The 20,890-nt window shown below is 33.3% G+C and overlaps 3 protein-coding genes across 12 annotated transcripts; 1 reads left to right on the top strand and 2 right to left on the bottom strand.

The window, feature by feature from the left end:
- Positions 1-1,001: 1,001 nt before the first annotated feature.
- LOC147941816 (uncharacterized) lies at positions 1,002-1,784 on the bottom strand. The gene has a single exon (XM_087458654.1). The coding sequence runs from the start codon at positions 1,782-1,784 to the stop codon at positions 1,002-1,004; it is 783 nt and encodes a 260-aa protein (XP_087314780.1).
- Positions 1,785-11,831: 10,047 nt separating this feature from the next.
- Positions 11,832-14,947, bottom strand: LOC104702819 (squalene epoxidase 2, mitochondrial-like). Of its 7 annotated transcripts, none has more exons than XM_019227937.2 (7): positions 14,345-14,936; positions 13,783-13,894; positions 13,522-13,696; positions 13,280-13,451; positions 12,785-13,060; positions 12,431-12,709; positions 11,832-12,337 (listed from the first exon to the last, which is right to left on the bottom strand). In XM_019227937.2, exons 1-7 carry the CDS (start codon positions 14,771-14,773, stop codon positions 12,236-12,238), a joined length of 1,545 nt encoding a protein of 514 aa, XP_019083482.2. In that variant the 5' UTR covers positions 14,774-14,936; the 3' UTR covers positions 11,832-12,235. The 7 variants fall into 7 exon arrangements, with proteins under 7 accessions (XP_019083482.2, XP_087313400.1, XP_010417043.1 ...); XM_087457274.1 differs by having other exon boundaries at positions 13,136-13,451; positions 14,345-14,902; XM_010418741.3 differs by having other exon boundaries at positions 12,785-12,882; positions 13,015-13,451; positions 14,345-14,887.
- A 2,684-nt stretch (positions 14,948-17,631) lies between these two features.
- LOC104704976 (growth-regulating factor 1) lies at positions 17,632-20,540 on the top strand. 4 transcript variants are annotated; one of them, XM_087459604.1, is made up of 5 exons: positions 17,632-17,827; positions 17,910-18,148; positions 18,379-18,591; positions 18,809-19,178; positions 19,608-20,540. In XM_087459604.1, exons 2-5 carry the CDS (start codon positions 18,079-18,081, stop codon positions 20,272-20,274), a joined length of 1,320 nt encoding a protein of 439 aa, XP_087315730.1. In that variant the 5' UTR covers positions 17,632-17,827; positions 17,910-18,078; the 3' UTR covers positions 20,275-20,540. The 4 variants fall into 4 exon arrangements, with proteins under 4 accessions (XP_087315730.1, XP_087315731.1, XP_010419272.2 ...); XM_087459606.1 differs by having other exon boundaries at positions 17,637-17,827; positions 18,379-18,690; XM_087459605.1 differs by having other exon boundaries at positions 17,632-18,148; positions 18,379-18,690.
- Positions 20,541-20,890: the final 350 nt, after the last annotated feature.

Raw genomic sequence — 20,890 nt, forward strand, 5'->3', positions numbered from 1 at the left:
TTAGAACTATCAAGAGAGCAATGAAAGTGGGTAGAAATGAAAAAATATGTGGCTAATTATGATTCGTCAACTATAAAACTAAATTCTTTGGAGTAATTGACTTAGAAAAGTTGATGTGTAACCTTCCAATCGGTTTGGTCTCAGCTTTGTTATTTGTTTCGGCACGTCCCAATAATGCTTTTGTCGGCTATACTCGTCCAACCAAGGTTAGGTTACCCATCCATCCTACGCACATTATTATTGTTTTTATCTTCTATCCCTATTTTTCATCTATAATTTAATTTATCACTTTCTTATATTGTTTCTTTAACAAACTATTATGCTTAATCAAAATATATATGTTCTACCCCCTAATCCTTGATAGTAGCTGACACACGAGATAAAAGGTTACATCAATGAAAAAAGTACCAACCATAATTTCCTTCTTTATCGAGCAAGCTAAGGGAATCAGTTTATTATTACGAAATAAAATAGTGCGATTTGTCAATTTCATATCATCATTGTATAACATTTGACTTTTTGTAGGTACGTACAACGAGTTATCAATATGATAAGAATGATGAAAGTTCATGGATGGATCATATTAAATTGATAAAAAAAAAAAAAAAAAAAGTAGAATAATTCACCAGTTTAACTACAAAAATTAATATGACGTCGCACCGTGGAATTGGTAATCTGTCCATTAGTTTTTTTTATCGGATTTATTTCTATAGCTATAGTTTTATTGGACTTTGATGTTGTGTAAATATACATGAATTTAGCTCACATTTTTATATATACTTAGTTATCTTGTAAACCGGAAGAGTTCATACCGAAACTCAATATATATAGTTTTTTTTTTTTTTTTTTTTTTCTAAAAACCGTTTTTATTAAAAAGAGCTATGACCTAAGAAATACAGATTACAAAGATACTTAAGTGCTAGAAAACGGGGTGCAAAAGATGCACACATACAATCAAATCAACCGCTTCGATTGATTTAAACATAGGATAATGTAAACCACTAGCCACGACCACTTTTTCTCCCACGACCTCTGCCCCTTCCACGACCTCTATGACTAAGAGTTTCTTTTACCTTTGCTGATGGTTTAACCGGTCTTTGCCGAAGAATTCTTTTACCTGTAGGAGTCATTAGATCCATCGGCTCAGTTTTGTTATCCGATTCTGATTCCGACAAATCTTCTTCTCCTTCGGTAGAACCCAATGAGGCAAACTGATTGTAACCAAATTTAATCTCAGCTTGTTTACTACTTCCCCCTTGGAAAGTAGCATGAGATATAGCTGAAGAAATATGAGCAGTTTCTTGAATAGGAGACTTAATGGATAACGAAGTTGTTGGACCAGTTTTAGAAATAGAAACATTCTCAGTGACTGAGACAATTGTTGACAATCTGTGTTCTTCTACAATAGTTGGTGAAGCTGTGATTGAATCTCCCGCTGGTAAGAGAGAACCATTAGTAATTGGTACATCAATGCTTGAGATCTGAATAGGAGCAGTAGTCTCATGAGTAACAACTGGAACGAAACTTGGAGCATTTTCACTAACAAGCCCTGCAACCACATCAACAGATGACTCAATAATTGTAGCTATATTCACTTGAAGAACCGATGTAGACTGTAAGCAACGCTTTTCTTTATGACCCAACTGCCTACAATTCTTACAATTAGTGGGTAACCAAGCATACTCTACCTCCACCATAGAGATAAATCCATTTATATCATCAGCAGCAATCTTAGTTGGAAAGGCTTTGCTCAATATATATAGTTCTTCAAACATGTAACACATTTCTAAACCTTACGGTTTATTTTGTTCCAGGAACTAAAACAATTATTTATATTGTACTATATGGATATTGGAAAAGTTAAATTAACTCTTTATATCACTAAAATATATTTAATTTTTCTTTCTGTAATTTTGAAGGAAAGAATGGATGTGTAAATATGTATGATATATAAAAAAAAAATAAAGAACAAGTTATATAGTGAAAAGTGATTATTAGTATCATATGAAATGAATGACGAAAAAATGTCGAACAAAAAGGGATAAAACTAATAATGTACCGTTAAACGTTATGAATGAGTTTACTAATCCGGTAACGATATTAATCCGGTAAAGGAGGAGTTCAGAACTGCAAGTATTGAATTTGACGGATCAAAAATGATTTGAAGTGCATGTATGATTGCATAGTAATATACCAATAATAACAATTTTTCGACGTCAAACTATTAAATTAGTAATAAATAATCAAGTACTTATTATAAACTTTGTTTCTCATTATGAAGAGTTGGTCCCTGGCCGCCAGACCAGTGCCAGTCTCCTCAGGAGAAGGTGTGGCAAACTCGTTTCCACGACGATACATACATTATTTGTCATTAATTTAATTTATTTTAATTAGGTTTTGTTAATAAATCTCGAACTTAGGTGTTAAACTTGGAAAGAAATAAAAAGATATATTGACCCAATCATTTTTAATTTAAGAATAAGACGACAAAAGTTGCTAGGACCGATCGATACTATATGCAATGATTTAGGCGATCTTCCAATTAAGCAGACGCCATAGTTAGTTTAATTTATATAAAAAAGGGGTAGCTCATATTGTGCTCCACCATTTTTCAAGATTAATATAATTCGTTAGATTTTCAAGTTTCTAGTAACATGCGTGTGTGTATGTTCTTAACGAATTAAGCTGATGAATAAATTATAGTATATTCAAGAGACATGCTAGCTAGATCTATATATGTTTTGGATCTATTATTCAGCAGGTGATTCTACAGAATTATATAGAAGTACATAGAGGAGACCATGACAATAGCTCTAATCCATCATATTGCGCATATGAACTTCTTCAAAACCTCTAAATTCTAAATTCTAATTTGTTTTTTTTTTTAAATAAACCAATAACTTAAAATTAGATTCTTAAACTCTAAATTCTAAACACTAAACCCTAGAATTTATTAATATATTGGTATACCTCCTAAACAAGAAAAACAAATTCCACCTTTTTCAATTAAATTAAAAATTTCACCATTTACAATGAAATAAGAGACCTAGAGTTTTAGATAAAATATAATAATAATAATAATAATAATAATAATAATAATAATAATAATAATAATAATAATAATAATTTTATTATTATTGTTAAATAACAAAACAATAAATGTGAATTTGTTGTCATCACACAGCATAAATTACTTGTACATGTGAAGCAAAATTAAGAATAAAGGGACTATCTTTTAAATTTTGATTTGAGTTTCTGTTAGCTTTTAAACTGGTTCTAAAACCCAACACAAGATTTTTTCGTCGGCATGAATACATGAACAAAATTATAAGAATAACAATAGAAAAACATTGACTTTGGAGAAAGTAATACAAATTTAAAAAGTACGTTAAGGAAGGTGGATCATAACAGAAAGAAAAAAAAATATATATATATAGTGATGAGATCGAGTTTGATTGGTAACGTAGCTAAAGCTGTACAGAAAAACTGTTGAAGTTGTAAGCTTTTACTGAATAGTGCAAAACTACAAAAAAAAAAAAAAAGTTTTAAATGAAAACTGTAAAAAAAAGCTGAAAGTAAAGCTTTTAATAAAGATTTTGGTAAAGTTTTTGTGATTGGTAAATTTTAAAACTGTATGTTGGTATAGCTTTGTACCACTTTGTACCACTTTGTCATGTTTTTCGGATAAACCCATAGTAGTATAATGGAGTTGTGACCCACACCTACAAGTCGCATTACCTTTTAAGAGAGATCAGATGATCAAATATAATCATCTTTTCATTTAACCTCATCTTCTTTTCTTAGGCAGCCATCAAACCTCACCCACAACAATAAATAATTAAAACTGTAACAAATAACAATTTAATAATAGAAAGAAAAAAAGAAAACAAAGAATAGAGAAAGTGGTGGTTCACATGTCATCAACAATAAGCATCATCCATAGAATCATGGCATCACTCACAAACATCTTATCCTCACGACACGAGAGAAGCGAAGCAGTTCCAAAACAGTATCTCTGTCAGTTAGGTTCTACACGTGTCAGATTTTGGACAGCTTAAAACATTTAGGTCCCACCAATGATTTGCTACGATGGAATCTCTGATCATGATAATGACGACTTTGATGACAATTAGTTCACTTCTTTTTAGGCTTTAATATGTTAGTTATTGTATGTTTTACAATAAATTTTTTTAATTCGCATGATACGTCTCATTTCATATTGAGGCTGGTACAAGAACGCTCATCCATAGAGTTTATTCTTGATTTAAGGTTGAGCAACCAACTAGATATTAATTTGAGGTGGAGTTAATCTCTATTTGCTTTAAGCTCAAATATTGAAAACATTAAGTCTGTATCCTCTACAGTCACAAGGTCAAAGTGTGATGTTCTGAAGAGTTGTTTCTTTTTGTTGATGGTTTGCATGAGTTAATAGAATCAGAATCTTGATATAGCACAAAAGGTTAGATGTTGATTTTGCAAGGGATTATCCAAGATTCAATGCTGGGTTTCAGGTTGTGTTTTTTGGTATATTCAGTTTGTTGAAGGTTTGATGCAGCTAGTGTGCGAGTTTCAGAAGTTTGAACAATCCATATGAATAGGATTCTGCTATAATGGGACGCCAGAAAAGCTTGAATTCCTATGTGTGTTAATGGTTGTTTGAGTATCAATACTAAAGGCTTCAATTTCAAAAGAGATGAGATAACAGGGTTATAGTGAAATTCAGACGTGGAAGACTCAATGTCTTAAAGTTTGCATAGTAGGCCTGTCATTGTCGGTTTGACATGATGATCAAGAGAAAACATGAAGTTGCATTGATAATTGGTAGCTGATCAGATTGGTTGTCATCAAGGTGGAGTTTACATTTGATGATAGAAATCAATATGATTGTTTAGCTTAAACTGGATTAGTAATGTCAATTGGAAGCTAGTTTAATCAAGAATCATGTGGTTATTCTTAGAATGTATCAGGCATCTCGCTCTGGTATATATTGCGACTAGTGCAGAAGTATACAAAGTCTTGATAATAGCAGTTAAGGGAGTATGTGAATGAGTCAAGATTGTTTGAAGCTATAAGAGAGTGTGAGAATTCGCATTCAGGAGATGTTTATCTACATGATGGAGTGTATCAGAGGTTAGTGTGAATTGAAAAAAGGTAAGCTAAGATGGTGATTATCAAAACTGTTGGATGAATATTTGTTATGTGTAGTAGATTGAACGAAGTTTTGTGTCGAAAGTCTTCCTAGCCTTAGGACGTTAGGCGGCGTGACATGTTGGAAACAATAGCGGTGCATTTTGGGATTCAATCTATTGTTGTCATACAAATTGCTGTTGAATCGAAGACTGTTTCTCGTGTTTGGAACAAATTTGATTCTAGAGTTCTGCTATGTGATTCAGAAGGATTTTCTGAGTTAGTAAGCAGGGATTTAAAGTTTTTGATTCAGTCACTAGGACAGTCTCTATTGAGTCAGTCGGAACCATAGAGGAAAAAACTGTTTGATTTGAAGACACATAAGTGATTGTGTTGTGTCTGAGGTATTCAGTCATGGAGTGATCTTTGGTATTGAAGTAAGTTACAAGGTTTTTTTCTGTGAAATCAGAATGAACAATAAGGTGTTAAGCATGAGATGAATGAACACTAAGGTGTTTTTTCCTCTGAACGAGAATCTTAGAGACAATTGCAGGTGTTTGTAGGTATGGTCTCTGTAATTTCATATCATGAAAGTCTGTTGTGCATCTCGCATGGAAACAGGTCTTATCTCAAGGCTTGAAGTATTTGCAACTAATATGAAGTCATACAAAGGCTGATAATGCAAGAGAGTCAAATTGCATTTGTTGATTAGTTGAAGACAACTACCTGAGAAGTTGTAAGTTGTATGTTTGCATCATAAGGTGGAGTTTGAATAATCTCCTTGGTAAAAGGTTGTTGAAGGCCTGAGAAGATTTATGATGTTGTACCAATTTGTTTGGTGGATTCTGCATAATGGTGAATGTGTTGCAGAGTTGGAGTAACACATCATGAGCTTAAAGTTTGATGTGAAGAAGCTTTAAAGTATTGTCTCAGACATATCACATGTTATGATGATATGGGACATGATTGAAGTGACTGACAGCGTGTCACAAGCTGTTGGTGGTAATTCTATTTTATCAGGATGTTTGAACCTGTGAAGTGGTTCTGGTTGATATGTTAAGACATATGGTTGTAATGGGTAATCTCGGGTTATACAGTGGTGTTTCTGGATGTTGAGATTCTTTACATGTCTAACAAGCTCAAGAAGGTGTTTTTGTCAAGGTGTATGATCATACATGTGAGAGACAACACTTTGGTTTGAGTTAACCCTGTTTGGTTGTAACTCAAACAGGTACAAAGAGTCAATTGAAGATCATTGGTTAAGTGGTTGTTATTGGTTGGCTCAAGTTGTAATCGGCTCACTCTATCTATATGAGTGATAAAGAGGATTTGTTATTTTGATAAGTTAGAATCAGAGAATTGGTTCAGATTGAAACAAGGGTTTTTCAGTATTTCTGTAGTTGATTCAAGTAAATGTTTGATTTTTGTCTCAGTGCGCATAATAGTTTGAATTCAAGGGCTAGCAAGTTAGAATCAAGTTTTGCAGAATAAAATCCAATCACTAAAACATGTATCTAGTGTTTGACAGAAACCATGATGAAAACTGTGTGATTGTTTAACTCATAAGTGGATTAGCTTATGAAGTGATATGTTGAGTGAACATGTTGTTGGTGTTGTTAACATGTTATTGTATAACTTATGAGTGGGAATCTCATGATCAAAGCTATGAAGAGGTCAAACGCATGACAAGGATGACACAAGAGTGTCTTGAGTACTGGTTTATCTCTGAAAGAATGGACATGAGAATTGTCGAGGTTCAGGGGTCTGTGTGGTTATTCACAGAAGGATGCGTTGATGGTTGATGAAAATTTCAGGAGTTGAACTTGCTGAAATGTTTGTTGTATGGGTGTGACTTATGCAGGTTATTGAAGATTGTTTAGCCAAGTTTAGAGCTGGATTCCAAAGGTTCTATGGGCCGTGTTTCTTCAAAGTTTCAAGCTTGAATCAAGGTGGAGTTTGTTGAGATATGATCCAACTTGAAACAGGAAGTTGTAGTGGATCAGAAACTTGTCTACGTTTGTTTAATGTGGGCCTGTTTGGTTTATCAGAAGCTGGGCCAAATATTGGTCTGAAGCCCATACAAGAACCGACTATGTATTAAGTATAAATACATAAGGTCAACCATATGAAGAAAAAAAAAGAGCAAAAAAAGAGTTGTGTCGAACCCTAGTTCAGGCGGTTCTGAAGAGGTGAACAGAGCTAGAGAGAGATGTAGATTCTCGGTGTATCTAGGCTCAATCTCTTGTTATTCTTCTTTCATATGTTGTTCTTGTGAGACTCGATCTAGGATGTTAGACGAGTGTGAGAGGTATGTTGTAACCATAACACATATGTAACTCTTGATCTATAATGGATGTTGAGGACTTTGTTTCCTCCCCAGACGTAGTTGCTGATGCAGTGAACTGGGTTACCAAATCTTTGTGTTCTTTGTTTATGTGTTCTCTCTATTTCTGTGTTTAAAGCTTGTGTCAGAGCCATCAATCAGTACTTAATTGAATTTAAAGTTGTTCTATCGATTTACAACACTAACCATGAGCCGGGAGCAGACACAAGTAGAAGAGTGAACTAGACTGGGTTCAAGGTTACTTACTGCATACCCAAAAGAAATGACAAATTTTACTATTACCAAACTCTTATATGGAGAACTACGACTAAATGCGACTTGGTTACCATAATTCGATATTATGTTTCTCTCATGTCTAAACTTATTATTATTAGCCAATCAAATAATTTCTTTCAATATTAATATGAGGTCGTTCAAAAAATGATATGATGGCTAGTGGCTACATTAGCTAGGCTAATCCCGCACTTCTCAAAATATTCAAAGAGATATGTTGACCATAACTCTTATGGTTTGGATTCCTTACTAAACAATTACACTTAATATTAATTATTTTAGTTTATTTAGTTATATTACATGACAAATATTGATTGGCTATTAAAAATATAATGAATGAGAGATGTTTACCCCTAAAACCACTATTTCCAATCTTTTTATCTAGTTTTACTTTTAAAATAGATGAATTCTATAATAGAGGTGATTTTTACTCCAAAGTATTCATATATTTTTCTTTTAAAAATGAATATTCCAAATAGATTTTTTTTTTAATTTTGATATTAATATATTTTACTTATAAAAGTTGCAAATTACCTGTTTATTTTACAGCTTTTATTTATAAAAATTGAAAATTAACCCATTTCCTCAAAGAATCATTATGTATATAAAAAATTGCAATTAAAATTTTAATTATCGGTAGAAAATTTGGTTTGTTCCACTAGGACGACACTCCGTAACCCGAGTTCGAATCTCTCCTCTTACACCAATAGGATTTTTTTTCCATTTTAACAGTTTAAGAAAAAAAGTTGACCCTCCTAAAGTTTTTTCCTATGTCTGCCACTATACATGATAATGATAATAATGATATATGATCATTTGATAGGGTTTGTAACTTCAAACCTTAACAACACCAAGTGAGTGCTCACAAAATAAGACAAACATGTCATTTACGAGGTCTAAAGCAAATGCTTTCCGCTAATTAACATATGCTTTTTTTGTTGCTTAAATATGAACAACTAATCACTAATATAATCATATATTAACGCAATGCATTTCGATAGATATGACTGTAAAATGTTTCACGCAAATTAAAAAAAAAAAATTAATACAGTACATACCTAAATCATAAATTGTTGTTACAAAACTCTCTTTTATTTATAAATAAATTCAGAAAATTTACCTCCACCAAAGAAAAGAAAAAGGACTCTTGGACTTCCATTATATTTTTATATTGATTATAAACAGGAATAAACTATATAATTTCTAACCAGAATTATATTGAAATTCTAAACTTTTGTTTTTTTGATGACATCCTAAAGATTATTTTTTATTACAAACAAAAGTGTCTATATTGATAGTTATTTTGAAACAGAATGCACAATAATCATCACATAAACGTTAACCTCTAAAATTTATGTACAGTATTCTGTTTTAAAATTGCATATGTATAAAATTGTGGGCATATAAAATTTATGTTCTTATAATGTCTCTCGGTATGTATAAAATTGTGTAAGTTACTTAATTAGTTAGTTTTATGATGATGATTAATATTTAAGATCAAGAGAAGGTCTCAGGGTCCATATGTAAATGAGTGACAACTAAGAGCTATAGAGGAGACATCACTCTATGGACCAACTCTTGCTTCACCTCTTCCATAACGTAGGACCTTTCTCCAATTTTACATTAATACTTGGCTTTTGTTGTTTTGTTTGTATGTTTATCTTTTACTATCTAATAAGACGAAAAACAAATTTGATTTGATTTTGTCGTCACAACATTTTACATATTCTATCCAACAAGATTTATCATACTTGTAGCTCAAGATTATTAAAGTGTCATAAGCTTTGTATTCGTGAAACAATACACAGTAGTAGAAAATGATCACAGAACACAAATACACAAGAAACAAAAAATCCAATCTCAGAGAACATTGTACGAGTTTGTTTAATGGCCATTATGAAAATCTAACTGTTGTATGTAAACATTAAATTATCTATATAGCAATTATAACTAAGGAAGATTTATTAAGGAGTCAATTAGTCAACTAGACACTTTTTTAAAAGATATTTGAGAAATAGACATTTTTAAAACAAAATTTGGAGAATAGGCACTTTTTATGTCTTGTGAGATTAAAAGATTGTGAGATAAAGTATAAGACAAAAATTAAATAAAAAGACCAATATATCCACATACTTTAAAAGAGGATTTTATGGATGGGTCCACAATTTTTTTCTAGTTGGACCTGAATTAATTAATGGCAGCCCACTAAAATTATGATTTGTGTATATTTGGTCCATCTGAATTTGTTGTATTATCTAGTTAGTGTACCATATGTGTATGGTGTACTGTTTAGGTAGTGTACCATTTAGGTCTAGTAGACCATCTGCGTATGGTGGACCATCTGGGTCTAGTGTATCATTTGCATATGGTGTACCATTTGGGTATGGTGTACCATCTGAATTTGGTGTACCATTTGCGTTTGGTGTACCATTTGGGTCTAGTGTACCATCTGTGTTTGGTGTACCATCAGCGTCTGGTGTACCATCTGAGCTTGGTGTACCATCTGGGTCTAGTGTACCATTTGCGTCGGTGTACCATCTGAATCTAGTATACTATTTGTTTCTGGTGTACCATCTGGGTTGGATATACCATTTATGTTAGGTGTACCATCGAGGTTTGGTGTACCATATGGGGTGTTGTATTGTGATTTTGATTGGTGGTGTAAATGCTCGTAACTCTACAATCTCATAATCTATCTAAACAAAAATTGGTTTTAAAATAGAACATATCATCTCTAAAGTTTCAAATATAACATCATGATTTAAAATTAAACCTTAAATTATAAATTTTAAACCTATTCTTCTCAACACTACACCTTAAATGTAAAGTAGAGAACCCAAACCTAAAAAAAAATCTTGTTTCCAAATTTAACATAATCTTTAAATTTTCAAAAAATAGCATCATGATTTAAAATTAAACTTTAAATTATAAATTTCAAATCATACCTCTCTCTCAAAATAATACTTTAAATGTAAAATAAAAAAACTCAAACTTTAAATATATATATATATATAATTAAAGTTTCAAAATATCATTATGATTTAAAATTAAACTTTCAAAATTAAACTCTAAACTATAAAATCTAAACTCTATCCCTTTCTTAAAATTATAGCTTAAATATAAAATAAATAACTCATAAACAATTATAAATATACATTTGTTATTGAATATATTTTAGGCCCAATTACTATTTTGTTTTTTTTGTATACACAAACCAACAAAAAAAGATAAAATAGTCTATTACTAAATGTCACTCTAATAGAAATATGTATTAGAGAAGAGAGAGAAAAGTGTCTATTTTACCAATATCTTTTTGAAAGTACCTATTTGTCAAACTGTTTTGTGAAAAGGTGCCTAGTCTCTTAATTAAGTCTTTATTAAGCTTGATGAATGCACCTTGTAGTAATAAATACGGTGTCTTAGAAGTTTGCGATAGTGACAGGGTTCGATGTATGTGTCTTCCTTTTAGGCTCTTGTTCTAAACAACTTGCAAATTTGGTGATTGATAACTACATTGTCTTCACATTTCTGAACCGTTACAATTTGCAAAATTTAGTTGACAAACAACAACAAAACGAATAAGCCATTTGACACTACCTATATAACAACTCTCACAACATTGAAGCATGGAGTGTTGTTGCTTTGAAAAGAGATCTTTCTATTGAAACAAGACATTATAAGAACATTGCAATAAATATACACTTCTCACAAAGCGTTACCAACAACAAATAAACATCCAGCCTTGCTTTGAAAGCTCTTGTGCGTTTTAGATTTATGTTGCAAAATTTTTAACCCAACAATTTGTAATTCAATGGTTTTGTCATGTTCATAACTCACTCATATATCTCTTCGAGCCGAAGACCAGAACAACGTAAATATAGTCTCCTATATATCCAATGTTCGAATTTAGGAAATGGCTGGGCTGTCCCAACGTGTTGCTTTGGGTTCAACCATTGAGCTACCGACCTTTAAAGTGAGTTCCCCTGTTTTTAGTTATAAGACTATATTAATCAAAGTATAAACACTAACTCCTAAACTAATATCTGCATTTCATTACATATAACTCATTGATGTGACCGGGAAGATCTTCAAAGGAAATAACAGTCTTTATTATTTACTAACTCCCATTCAAGGATGTTCATGAATCTTCATAGTCAATGTGGTAATTACTATGATTGATGTACATTGAGATTCATGAATCCTCAATCCCCATTTACAACACAAGAACTATATACCTAAGAAGCTATGATATACAAAATGTCCAGCAGATTCGGATTTTACTTTGGTGTTTCCCATTGATGCAGTTACAAGACTCCTCATTTCTCTCAATCATATATACCTAAGTAAGAAGCTAGATTACACTTATTTCAATAGCTCTCTTTGCCTAAATACTCACAAGATTATCATTCAGCCAACTAGATATACGATTAGCAGTTATAATGTTCACCTAAATAGCTTTTATCTTTTCAATGTATGTAGCTCCCTGGTGCGTCATTGAGGAGGAGTGCGGTATATGGCAGCGATAGTACGAGGGAAGAACACTTGCCTAACTCCCTCTGATTTAATTATGGGAATGATGATGCCTGAAGCACTCTGTGAAAAGAGCAAAATATCAAAAATCAATGTAACTTTGCCATGTTGTGTATAGTAGAAGCACTCTCATTTCAGAGGGTGAGAACCACATACCAAGATGATCCTAGCTCCAAGCCGAACGCTTTTAATCGTAGGACATGGTAGCATTAGGCGACCAACAGCATATATCGCCACAGCAAAAAAGTGAAGAACTAGACTCAGTGGACTAGGGTTTAAACCAGAGAGCAATGCAACTGGACCAGATGAGCAAACACCTCCAAGAGTAAGATAGTCGAAACAAGCTTCACGCAATTCTGTTTTTGCTTCATTTGAAGATGCTAAAAAGACCTTGTACAACGCCTCCGCCAATGTATTAATGGTGGACGCTACAGGCTGTACGTAACATAACTCCATTAAAAACTTAAATCAACACATAGGAAGTGGCTCACTTTGTCTAAAGAGGCTTACTTTGCGCAGTGTGTAAAAGGATTCCATATACTTAGACACTGCTTCTTTGTCATTAAGGTTACGAATTGGCCTCAGAAGATCACGGAGTACAACAATATCTGCCAATGCAACAGTCATCCCACCACCGGTTAAAGGATGTCTCATGTTGAAAGCATCACCCAAAAGAAGAGCTCCAGGAGTAGGAACCGGATCAGCTGGCATGCTACGGTTTGGCATAGTTCTGATATTACCTTTCTCAACCGCGGCGATGAATGCTTCACGGACCTCGGTTGGTACCTGAGGTGCAACATATGTTTTCAGATACTTAGCCATTTTACCATTTGCAATAGGAGGAAGTTTTTGACCCGGTACATCGACTAAGCAGCGGACTTCTGAGCTGCTTATGGGATACATTAAAATAAGTGATGGGTCACCTAGAACAACATGGCCATGATTTTCAAATGGAAGTTCACAATTCTCCAAGACAAGACCCACAAAAACAGATGGCACATCCACCTTAGGTTTGCAAAGAGAGCGACGCAATTTGGAGAAACAACCATCACATACAATTGTGAGAGGAGCATATGATCTAAGCTCATCTCCCTTCTTTGTTCTGTATTGAACACCTTTGATTGTCGTCCCGTTTTCTACAAGCAACGACGTGACTATTCCTTGTTCCAAACGTACACTGAATCAAAAACAAAACATTAGAGCAAGCAGCGTACCAACAGGTAGATGCAAGTATCAAATAGGATTACTTTGGAAGAGAAGCAGCTTTTTCTCGAATTCTCTGCACAAATCTCCCATTGTGGAAACCTCTCCCTGCTACATCCGAATCAAACGTTTCCAAGGGGTAAGAAAGTTTAGTATGCTTCCCATCTTTGAAGAGAGCATAACCAACAAGTCGTTGAGCATCAATGTTCTTCACACAATCTACAATCACAAAACTAAACTATCAAAATTCGATTCACAAGTATATACAAAACAGTAAAAAGCTCATTGGTGTCTCTAGCTTCTACCCTCAAGTCCAAGTTCGATTAACTTCAAGTAACCACCAGGTTGAAGCAATTCACCGACGATTCTGTCTTGTTCAGACAAGTCTCTTTCAATGACATGAACTCTTCGTCCTTCCTTCAACAAACCCACACAAAAGTCCAAAATTCAGAGACAAGAACTTACGTCTTGAACACAAACAACACAAAAACCTGTGTTACTCTCAAACTATTCAGTTAAGGACCAAGAAACAAGCATTTCTATCTCCAAAATGTTATTAAAACTAAGATCACACCATTTCTGTGATCCAAAATCAAACTATTAATTTAATAAACCGGTTTGATCTTAATATCTATGTATGCAATAATTTCCTCCTAATTACATCAAAATAATTGTTATTAACAAAAAAATTGAACAACATCTTTAAATTTTTTTTAAAAAAAAAAAAAGAGATTATACTAAATATATCAGAACTATACAGTTATTAATTTATTGATATATCAATTAATTCACATGTAGAAAAAATTAATTTAAAACCAAAAGAAATTATATTTGGATATATTAATTTGTAAAAGGTTTGTGACTTGCCTTGGCGAGAGTATGAGCAAGAGCAGCACCAGCAACACCTGCTCCGACGATGATCACATCGGTGCCAGAGCCGGAGTCATCCTTCCTCGATACGGCGTCGTTAGGGGAAACGAGGACTCTACGATTCTTCTTACTACTACTACTCTGACGCAAAACGTAGAGAAATGCAAACGCGAATAGAGAAGCTACGAATGTTCCTAAAATGAATGGATCCAACACAATAGTCGCCGTCACTGTCTTTCTCACGGTGGCGCGTTTGTGTCTCTCCTCCTCCGTCGTCGTCGCTTTCCCGCGGCGAATGTAGGTGGCTCCGGTGGTGGATCGGCGATTAAAGAGTGAGAATCGAAGGGAGAGACGAAGATTTGTGCAGGGAAGCGAAGATCTGAGAGGACGAAACAGTGGAAGGGTTTTGATTTCGACTGATTTCATCGTTTTTGTTTAGATCAGCAAAAAATATTTTGTTTATATAATAATATCTGTTAATTAGTATATTCTTAATTGTTGACAATTTATATAGATAGTTTACACATAAAAAAAAAAAAAAAAAAATTAGAGTCTATCATTACCAAACATACTCACTCAGTTTAATGTCACTAAAAAGTTGTATTTCTGTTTCTTAAAAGTGTCGTGTTATATTGTCAATGTGATTTTCTAAACCAGTTTTTTTTTTCCTTTTTATTTTACTTTTACCCCAAAACTATTTTCTTGGATTGTAATCATCTTTTTTGTATCACACGGTATTTATTATGATCACACGTAACTTTTTTAAAAATATATAATTTTGGTGTCAAAAACACATGATTTCTCAAAATAATATGTTTATTTTTTTTTTATTATGATATGCTATTTTTATGAAATGACATATTTTTTATAGAATACAATACGTTGCTCCAGTTTTTATCTTTTGTTTGAAAGCAGTTTAAATTTTTCACATTACTGAAAAATAGTAGTTTCCAAAATTTTATGACTCAATGCTATTTTCTCGATTCTTTTTTAATCTAATGGTAGTTACTAATATTACCATTCTTTTTAATGAAAATCTCAATTATGTGGACCAATGATGCGTATGCTTCCTAGTTATGTTGGAACAGAAATATCACTATGTCCCAAACACGTGAAAAGAAAATGATTGTTTTCACGAAGAAATATAGTAAAGATAAATAAAATCATTTTATTTTATGTACAAAAAATTATAAAGTTAACAATTTTCGAGCTTTTGACCAAACCCAAACCAAAGTCTTTAAACCGGACATATAGCCTCCACAGTCCACACAACAGCTCCATAGGTCTAATCTAAATTCTAAAGTCTAACCCTAACGGCTAAAACTAAAGACCTAATTAAAATATCACGTGTCATGTGGCATCGCCTGCGAGCGAGACCCACGGACCACGACAACCAATGAACTTGAACGTGATCTACTTTACTTATACACCAAAAGGTCCAAAACCAACCTACGTGAATTACCTTTTTACGTATATTTTAGCTCATATATTTCTGATTAATTAATATCTTGAAGAATCTCTATATTTAGATGATGTTTTCCTCTTCACTCTGTACATTTTAATTAATTTGTTCATTTCGTTGTTATAGATGATCAAAATACGTAAATTTTAGAAATCATTAGTTATTGTTAACGTTTAGTATAATATACTTATGCAACATTATAGTAAATTAATAAAAATGGATCATGTGTGTTGGTGTCGACTAAACTAGCATCAACAACAATGCAATTTTATTATTAATAATATTATAACTGTATATACACCTATAGAATATTCCAATAATTACAATTTCATGTTTGACTGTTTCAAAACCTATATGAAAAGTGCAGGTCAATTTAAAAGCTTGATTAGTGTCCGAGGAATGCAATTAGTGCTCATTAGTCATAACCTTCCTGTTCCTGATAAGACGATGTGCTGATGTTACATACAATGTCCGTTTTATAAAGTAGTAATAAAACTTAACCCAAGAGAACAACACACAATGGCCCATGTAACTAAAATCCTGGGGTACACCGGAGAAGACTATTTAGACGGTCCAAATATAATTGGGAACCACGTGAATCTGATAGATATTTGATACTCCACTCAATACTATATTTATTTCAATACGACAATTCTCTAACTTCTTTCATACTAAAATCTCACTTAAAGTATACCCCATCATCTTTCCTTTGCAACGTTTGGTAACTAAATTCCTTGACATTATACATTGTATAATTCTTTAAAATTGTTTGCAAAAAAAATATATATCTTAAAATAATATCACAAAAGAACATCTTTGATGTATTAATTACCAAACTAAGTATGCTTAATTATTGATAAACCTCCATTATTTTGAGGATGTACAATTTGAATATATTTTTAAATTCATTTTGGTTTAAATTAAGCTTTTCGGTACAAAGAAAGATGCAATATCACTCAGTTTAGTTTTGATATTGTATTGATAAATTTAGTTATATAATATTGTATTTAACATGGTTTCAGTTAAGAAACCACAAATGTGTGAAACGTAACAACTATGTTTACAATTCGAAGTTACTAAGATTTTTCAATTGCATTATTTCACTATAACTGAGATCAACAAAATGAGCTAAGATTTTTAACTTTTAACATAACTGCTCAAAAAAAAAACTAAGTGGATTAAAAAAAAAACGAGACGTTTATATTACAAAAAGCAAAAAGCAAATGAAAATTCCTTTCTTAGGGTTTGAAGTTGAAATATAGGAGTAGAGAGACATGTCTCACGTGGTGTCCACATGTCTTTTATCTTTAAAGAGTTCATTGCTTGCCTTGCTTCCACTAATATACTCCTATTTTCTTCATATCACAAAAGTAACCACAAATTTATTAAAAATACTACACCTTTTTTCCAATATTTTAAATATGAAATAAAATCAAAATATTTCTCATGTAGACATCTGATTTTCCCTCTTTTTTTTCTTAATCAATTACCATAAACAAACATGAATAATTATTTTTATCGATAACCACGTATCGCAAACTATTTAAACATTTTTCATACAGTTTTTTTTTAGCTATTTTGGCACTTTTTTTTTTACTTGTTAATTTTTTTTTATCGCTTTGTATCACTGATTATATGTAGTAAAAAAATATGTAGTAACATGTCCGAGATCTTGACTGTGTTTTTCGGTACCATTCTTTTGTCTCCACCCAAAGCTTTATTATATGATATCTCTCACTCCCCCAATTATTACTTATTATTATTTTGTTTTAATAAATAAATATCTTTTATTCTATAAAAGCAAAAAAAAATAAAAACAAAAAAAATATCTACAGTATAAAGAAAAAAAAAAAAAACTTCTCCTCGTTCTTCTCCCTCTGTCTCTCTCTCTCTCTCTCACTCTGAGCTCAAGCGATTTCATCCCATGGGAAAAATCTCTGAAGTGATTATTTAGCACTCTTTTTTTTTTTTTTTTTTTTTGTCTCCTTCTGAATCCATTTTTATGGATCTTGGAGTTCGTGTTTCGAGTCATGAAACCGGGTCTTCTCCGGGCCAAACAGAACTCGGATCTGGTTTCATCAACAACAACAAGCAAGAAAGATCCGGTTTCGATGGTGAAGATTGCTGGAGAAGTTCAAAGCTCTCAAGAACATCAACTGATGATGGCTTCTCTTCTTCAACCTCTACCGCAGCTAAAACGCTGTCGTTTCATCAAGGCATCCCTCTACTGAGATCTACCACTATTGATCCTCGTAGGGGACAAGAACATATGCTTAGCTTCTCTTCTGCTTCTGACAAATCAGATGTCTCGCCTTATCTTCAGTACTGTAGAAACTCAGGTCTGAATAGTAATAAAATACTCTGTTTTTTTTTACTTTTTTGATTCTTTCTTTTCATCTGAAAGATATTTACTTTCTTGAAACTCAGATAATGGGTTTTGCTTAGTATTTGATTTAAAGAAATGAGTTTATGTCAAAATTTAAAATCATCATATGTTTATTTTATTTTTTTTTTTTCTGTTTTAAGAGTTTGATTTAGTGAAATGGGTTGATGTGGTGGTGGGTGACAGGATATGGTTTAGGAGGGATGATGAACACAAGCAGCATGCATGGAAACTTGTTGACAGGAGTAAAAGGTCCTTTTTCACTGACTCAATGGGCTGAGCTAGAGCAACAGGCGTTGATCTATAAGTATATCACAGCCAATGTCCCTGTGCCATCTAGTTTACTCCTTTCTCTCAAGAAATCTTTTTTCCCTTATGGATCTTTGCCTCCTAATTCTTGTAAGCTCTCTTCCTTTATCTTTGATTTTTAAAGATTTCAGGTTTACTGACATCAATAGTTTCGATTCCTTTTTTTTCTATCTCCAATACATTAGCCAGGTATCCACTTTATGCTATCTTTTTTTTTTTTAAGTGGAATGTTGTTTGTTGCCTGCCCCATTGGGTGCTTTTTATGAGATCTTGAGAGATTCTTTTGTTTTTCTGTGTTTATATGTAGTTGGATGGGGCTCTTTTCATCTGGGCTTTTCCGGTGGTAACATGGATCCCGAGCCCGGGAGATGTCGCCGGACAGATGGAAAGAAATGGCGGTGCTCGAGGGATGCTGTTCCCGATCAAAAGTACTGTGAACGACATATTAACAGAGGCCGCCATCGTTCAAGAAAGCCTGTGGAAGGCCAAAATGGCCACAATACTAATGCTGCCGCCGCTTCTGCCGCTGCTTCTACCGCTGCTGCAGTGTCCAAAGCAGCGGGGACTTCGGGTGTTGCTATGCGTGGATTAGATAACAACAACAATAGCCTTGCAGCTGCTGTTAGAACTCATCATCATGCCAATAACAATCAATCTACAGATTCTTTGGCTACCAGGTGAAAACGTTTGAAATCTCTTTATTTTTTTTTTTGCCTTTTTGATATAACATATCTGCATATTCCTAAGTTTTAATGTTCATACCTTTTATCAACTTTTTTTTTCTTCTCTCTTCTTTGCCCTATGAGTAAGAAGAAGTAGACCCACCAATTCATTATTACTACATCTTTTATGATTGTGACCCCTCCTTATTAATCGAGGCTTAGGATTCTACTCCCTCAGTTTCAAAATATAGGATGTTTTAACTAAAGCAGGCTGATTAAGAAGTCTTTACTTTTAACAAGTTCAACCAATCAGAAACAATACCTGGATTTTTTTGCTTTTATGAACTGTTTACTCTCCTTTTCTTGATGATTCAATGATGCACAAAATTAACAATACAAATTGTTAAAATAAATCATAATGGGGTTACTTGTGTTGCATTATAGGGTTCAAAATTCTCGTGCGGCTTCGGTTTTTCCTACCGCCATGAACTTACAACCGAAGGATCCTCATCCGAAACAAACCAATAATAATCCTTTTGAATTCGGACTTATCTCCTCTGACTCGTTACTAAACCCTTCGCACAAGCAAGCCTCCTATGGGAACTCCTCAAAAGGCTTTGGATCGTATCTTGACTTCAGCAACCAAGCGAAGCATTCGGGAAATCACAACAATGATGATTCTTGGCCTGAAGAGCTGAAATCAGATTGGACTCAGCTCTCAATGTCAATCCCCATGGCTCCATCTTCCCCTGTTCAAGATAAACTACCACTCTCGCCTTTAAAGTTATCGCGTGAGTTTGACCTGGGATTAGGCGTGAACACCGAGTTTCTTGAGCCTGGGAAGAAGGCGAATAACTGGATACCAATCTCCTGGGGTAACAATAACTCCATGGGAGGTCCTCTTGGTGAGGTACTAAACAGCACGACGAATAGTCCCAAGTTTGGTTCTTCTCCAACGGGTGTCTTGCAAAAATCGACGTTTGGTTCTCTTTCTAACAGTAGCTCCGGAAGCAGTACTGTCATTGGCGATAACAATAACAAGAACGGCGATGGAAAGGATCCGCTTGGCCCGACCACACTAATGAACACTTCTGCTACTGCTCCTCTGTGAAACCGGAAAAGAAAAACCCAAATGACAATGGCGAAAACAAAACACTCTGTTTTCCTCTGTTTCTGTTTTTTTTTTTTTCCTTACTTGGTGCACTGTGTTGTTGTTGTTTTCTTTCTATATATAAAGTCAGAAGAAACTAAGGAAAGATGAGAAGAGAGATAGGGTTTTGTTTTTTTCTTCATAATCTTTGTTTTTGTGTTTTTCCTTAAAGACCCGTTTCTTCTCCATCTTTCTCATTTCTGAATCCATGGATTTATTTGCTCTAAGCCACTGGTTCATCTTTGTTCACAATGATCTCTGTTCTTAAAAAAAAAAACAGCCATCTAATATATTAAATGTATTTTTAAAACAAGTGACTAATAATTAGAAAACCTATAGTTTTACAATGTCTAAAAATTGTGATCAGTATGAAGAGGTTTCCTAGTTGCAGACAAGAGGCAACATTGTTTGTGGATTGGACATAGAACACTTCTCCAAAACAACTGTCTCCAACTTTAGTTTTTTTTTTTGGGTACTGTTTCTCCGCTTTTGGGGTCCCTTAACTACTTTTTGCACTTCTCTCACTAACCCTACCTAAACTTATTCCTGTTTTTGTTTTTCTAAAAATTATAAAAAA

This window comes from Camelina sativa, chromosome 7, assembly GCF_030686135.1.
Source record: "Camelina sativa cultivar CO46 ecotype springtype chromosome 7, ASM3068613v1".
Taxonomy (NCBI): domain Eukaryota; kingdom Viridiplantae; phylum Streptophyta; class Magnoliopsida; order Brassicales; family Brassicaceae; genus Camelina; species Camelina sativa.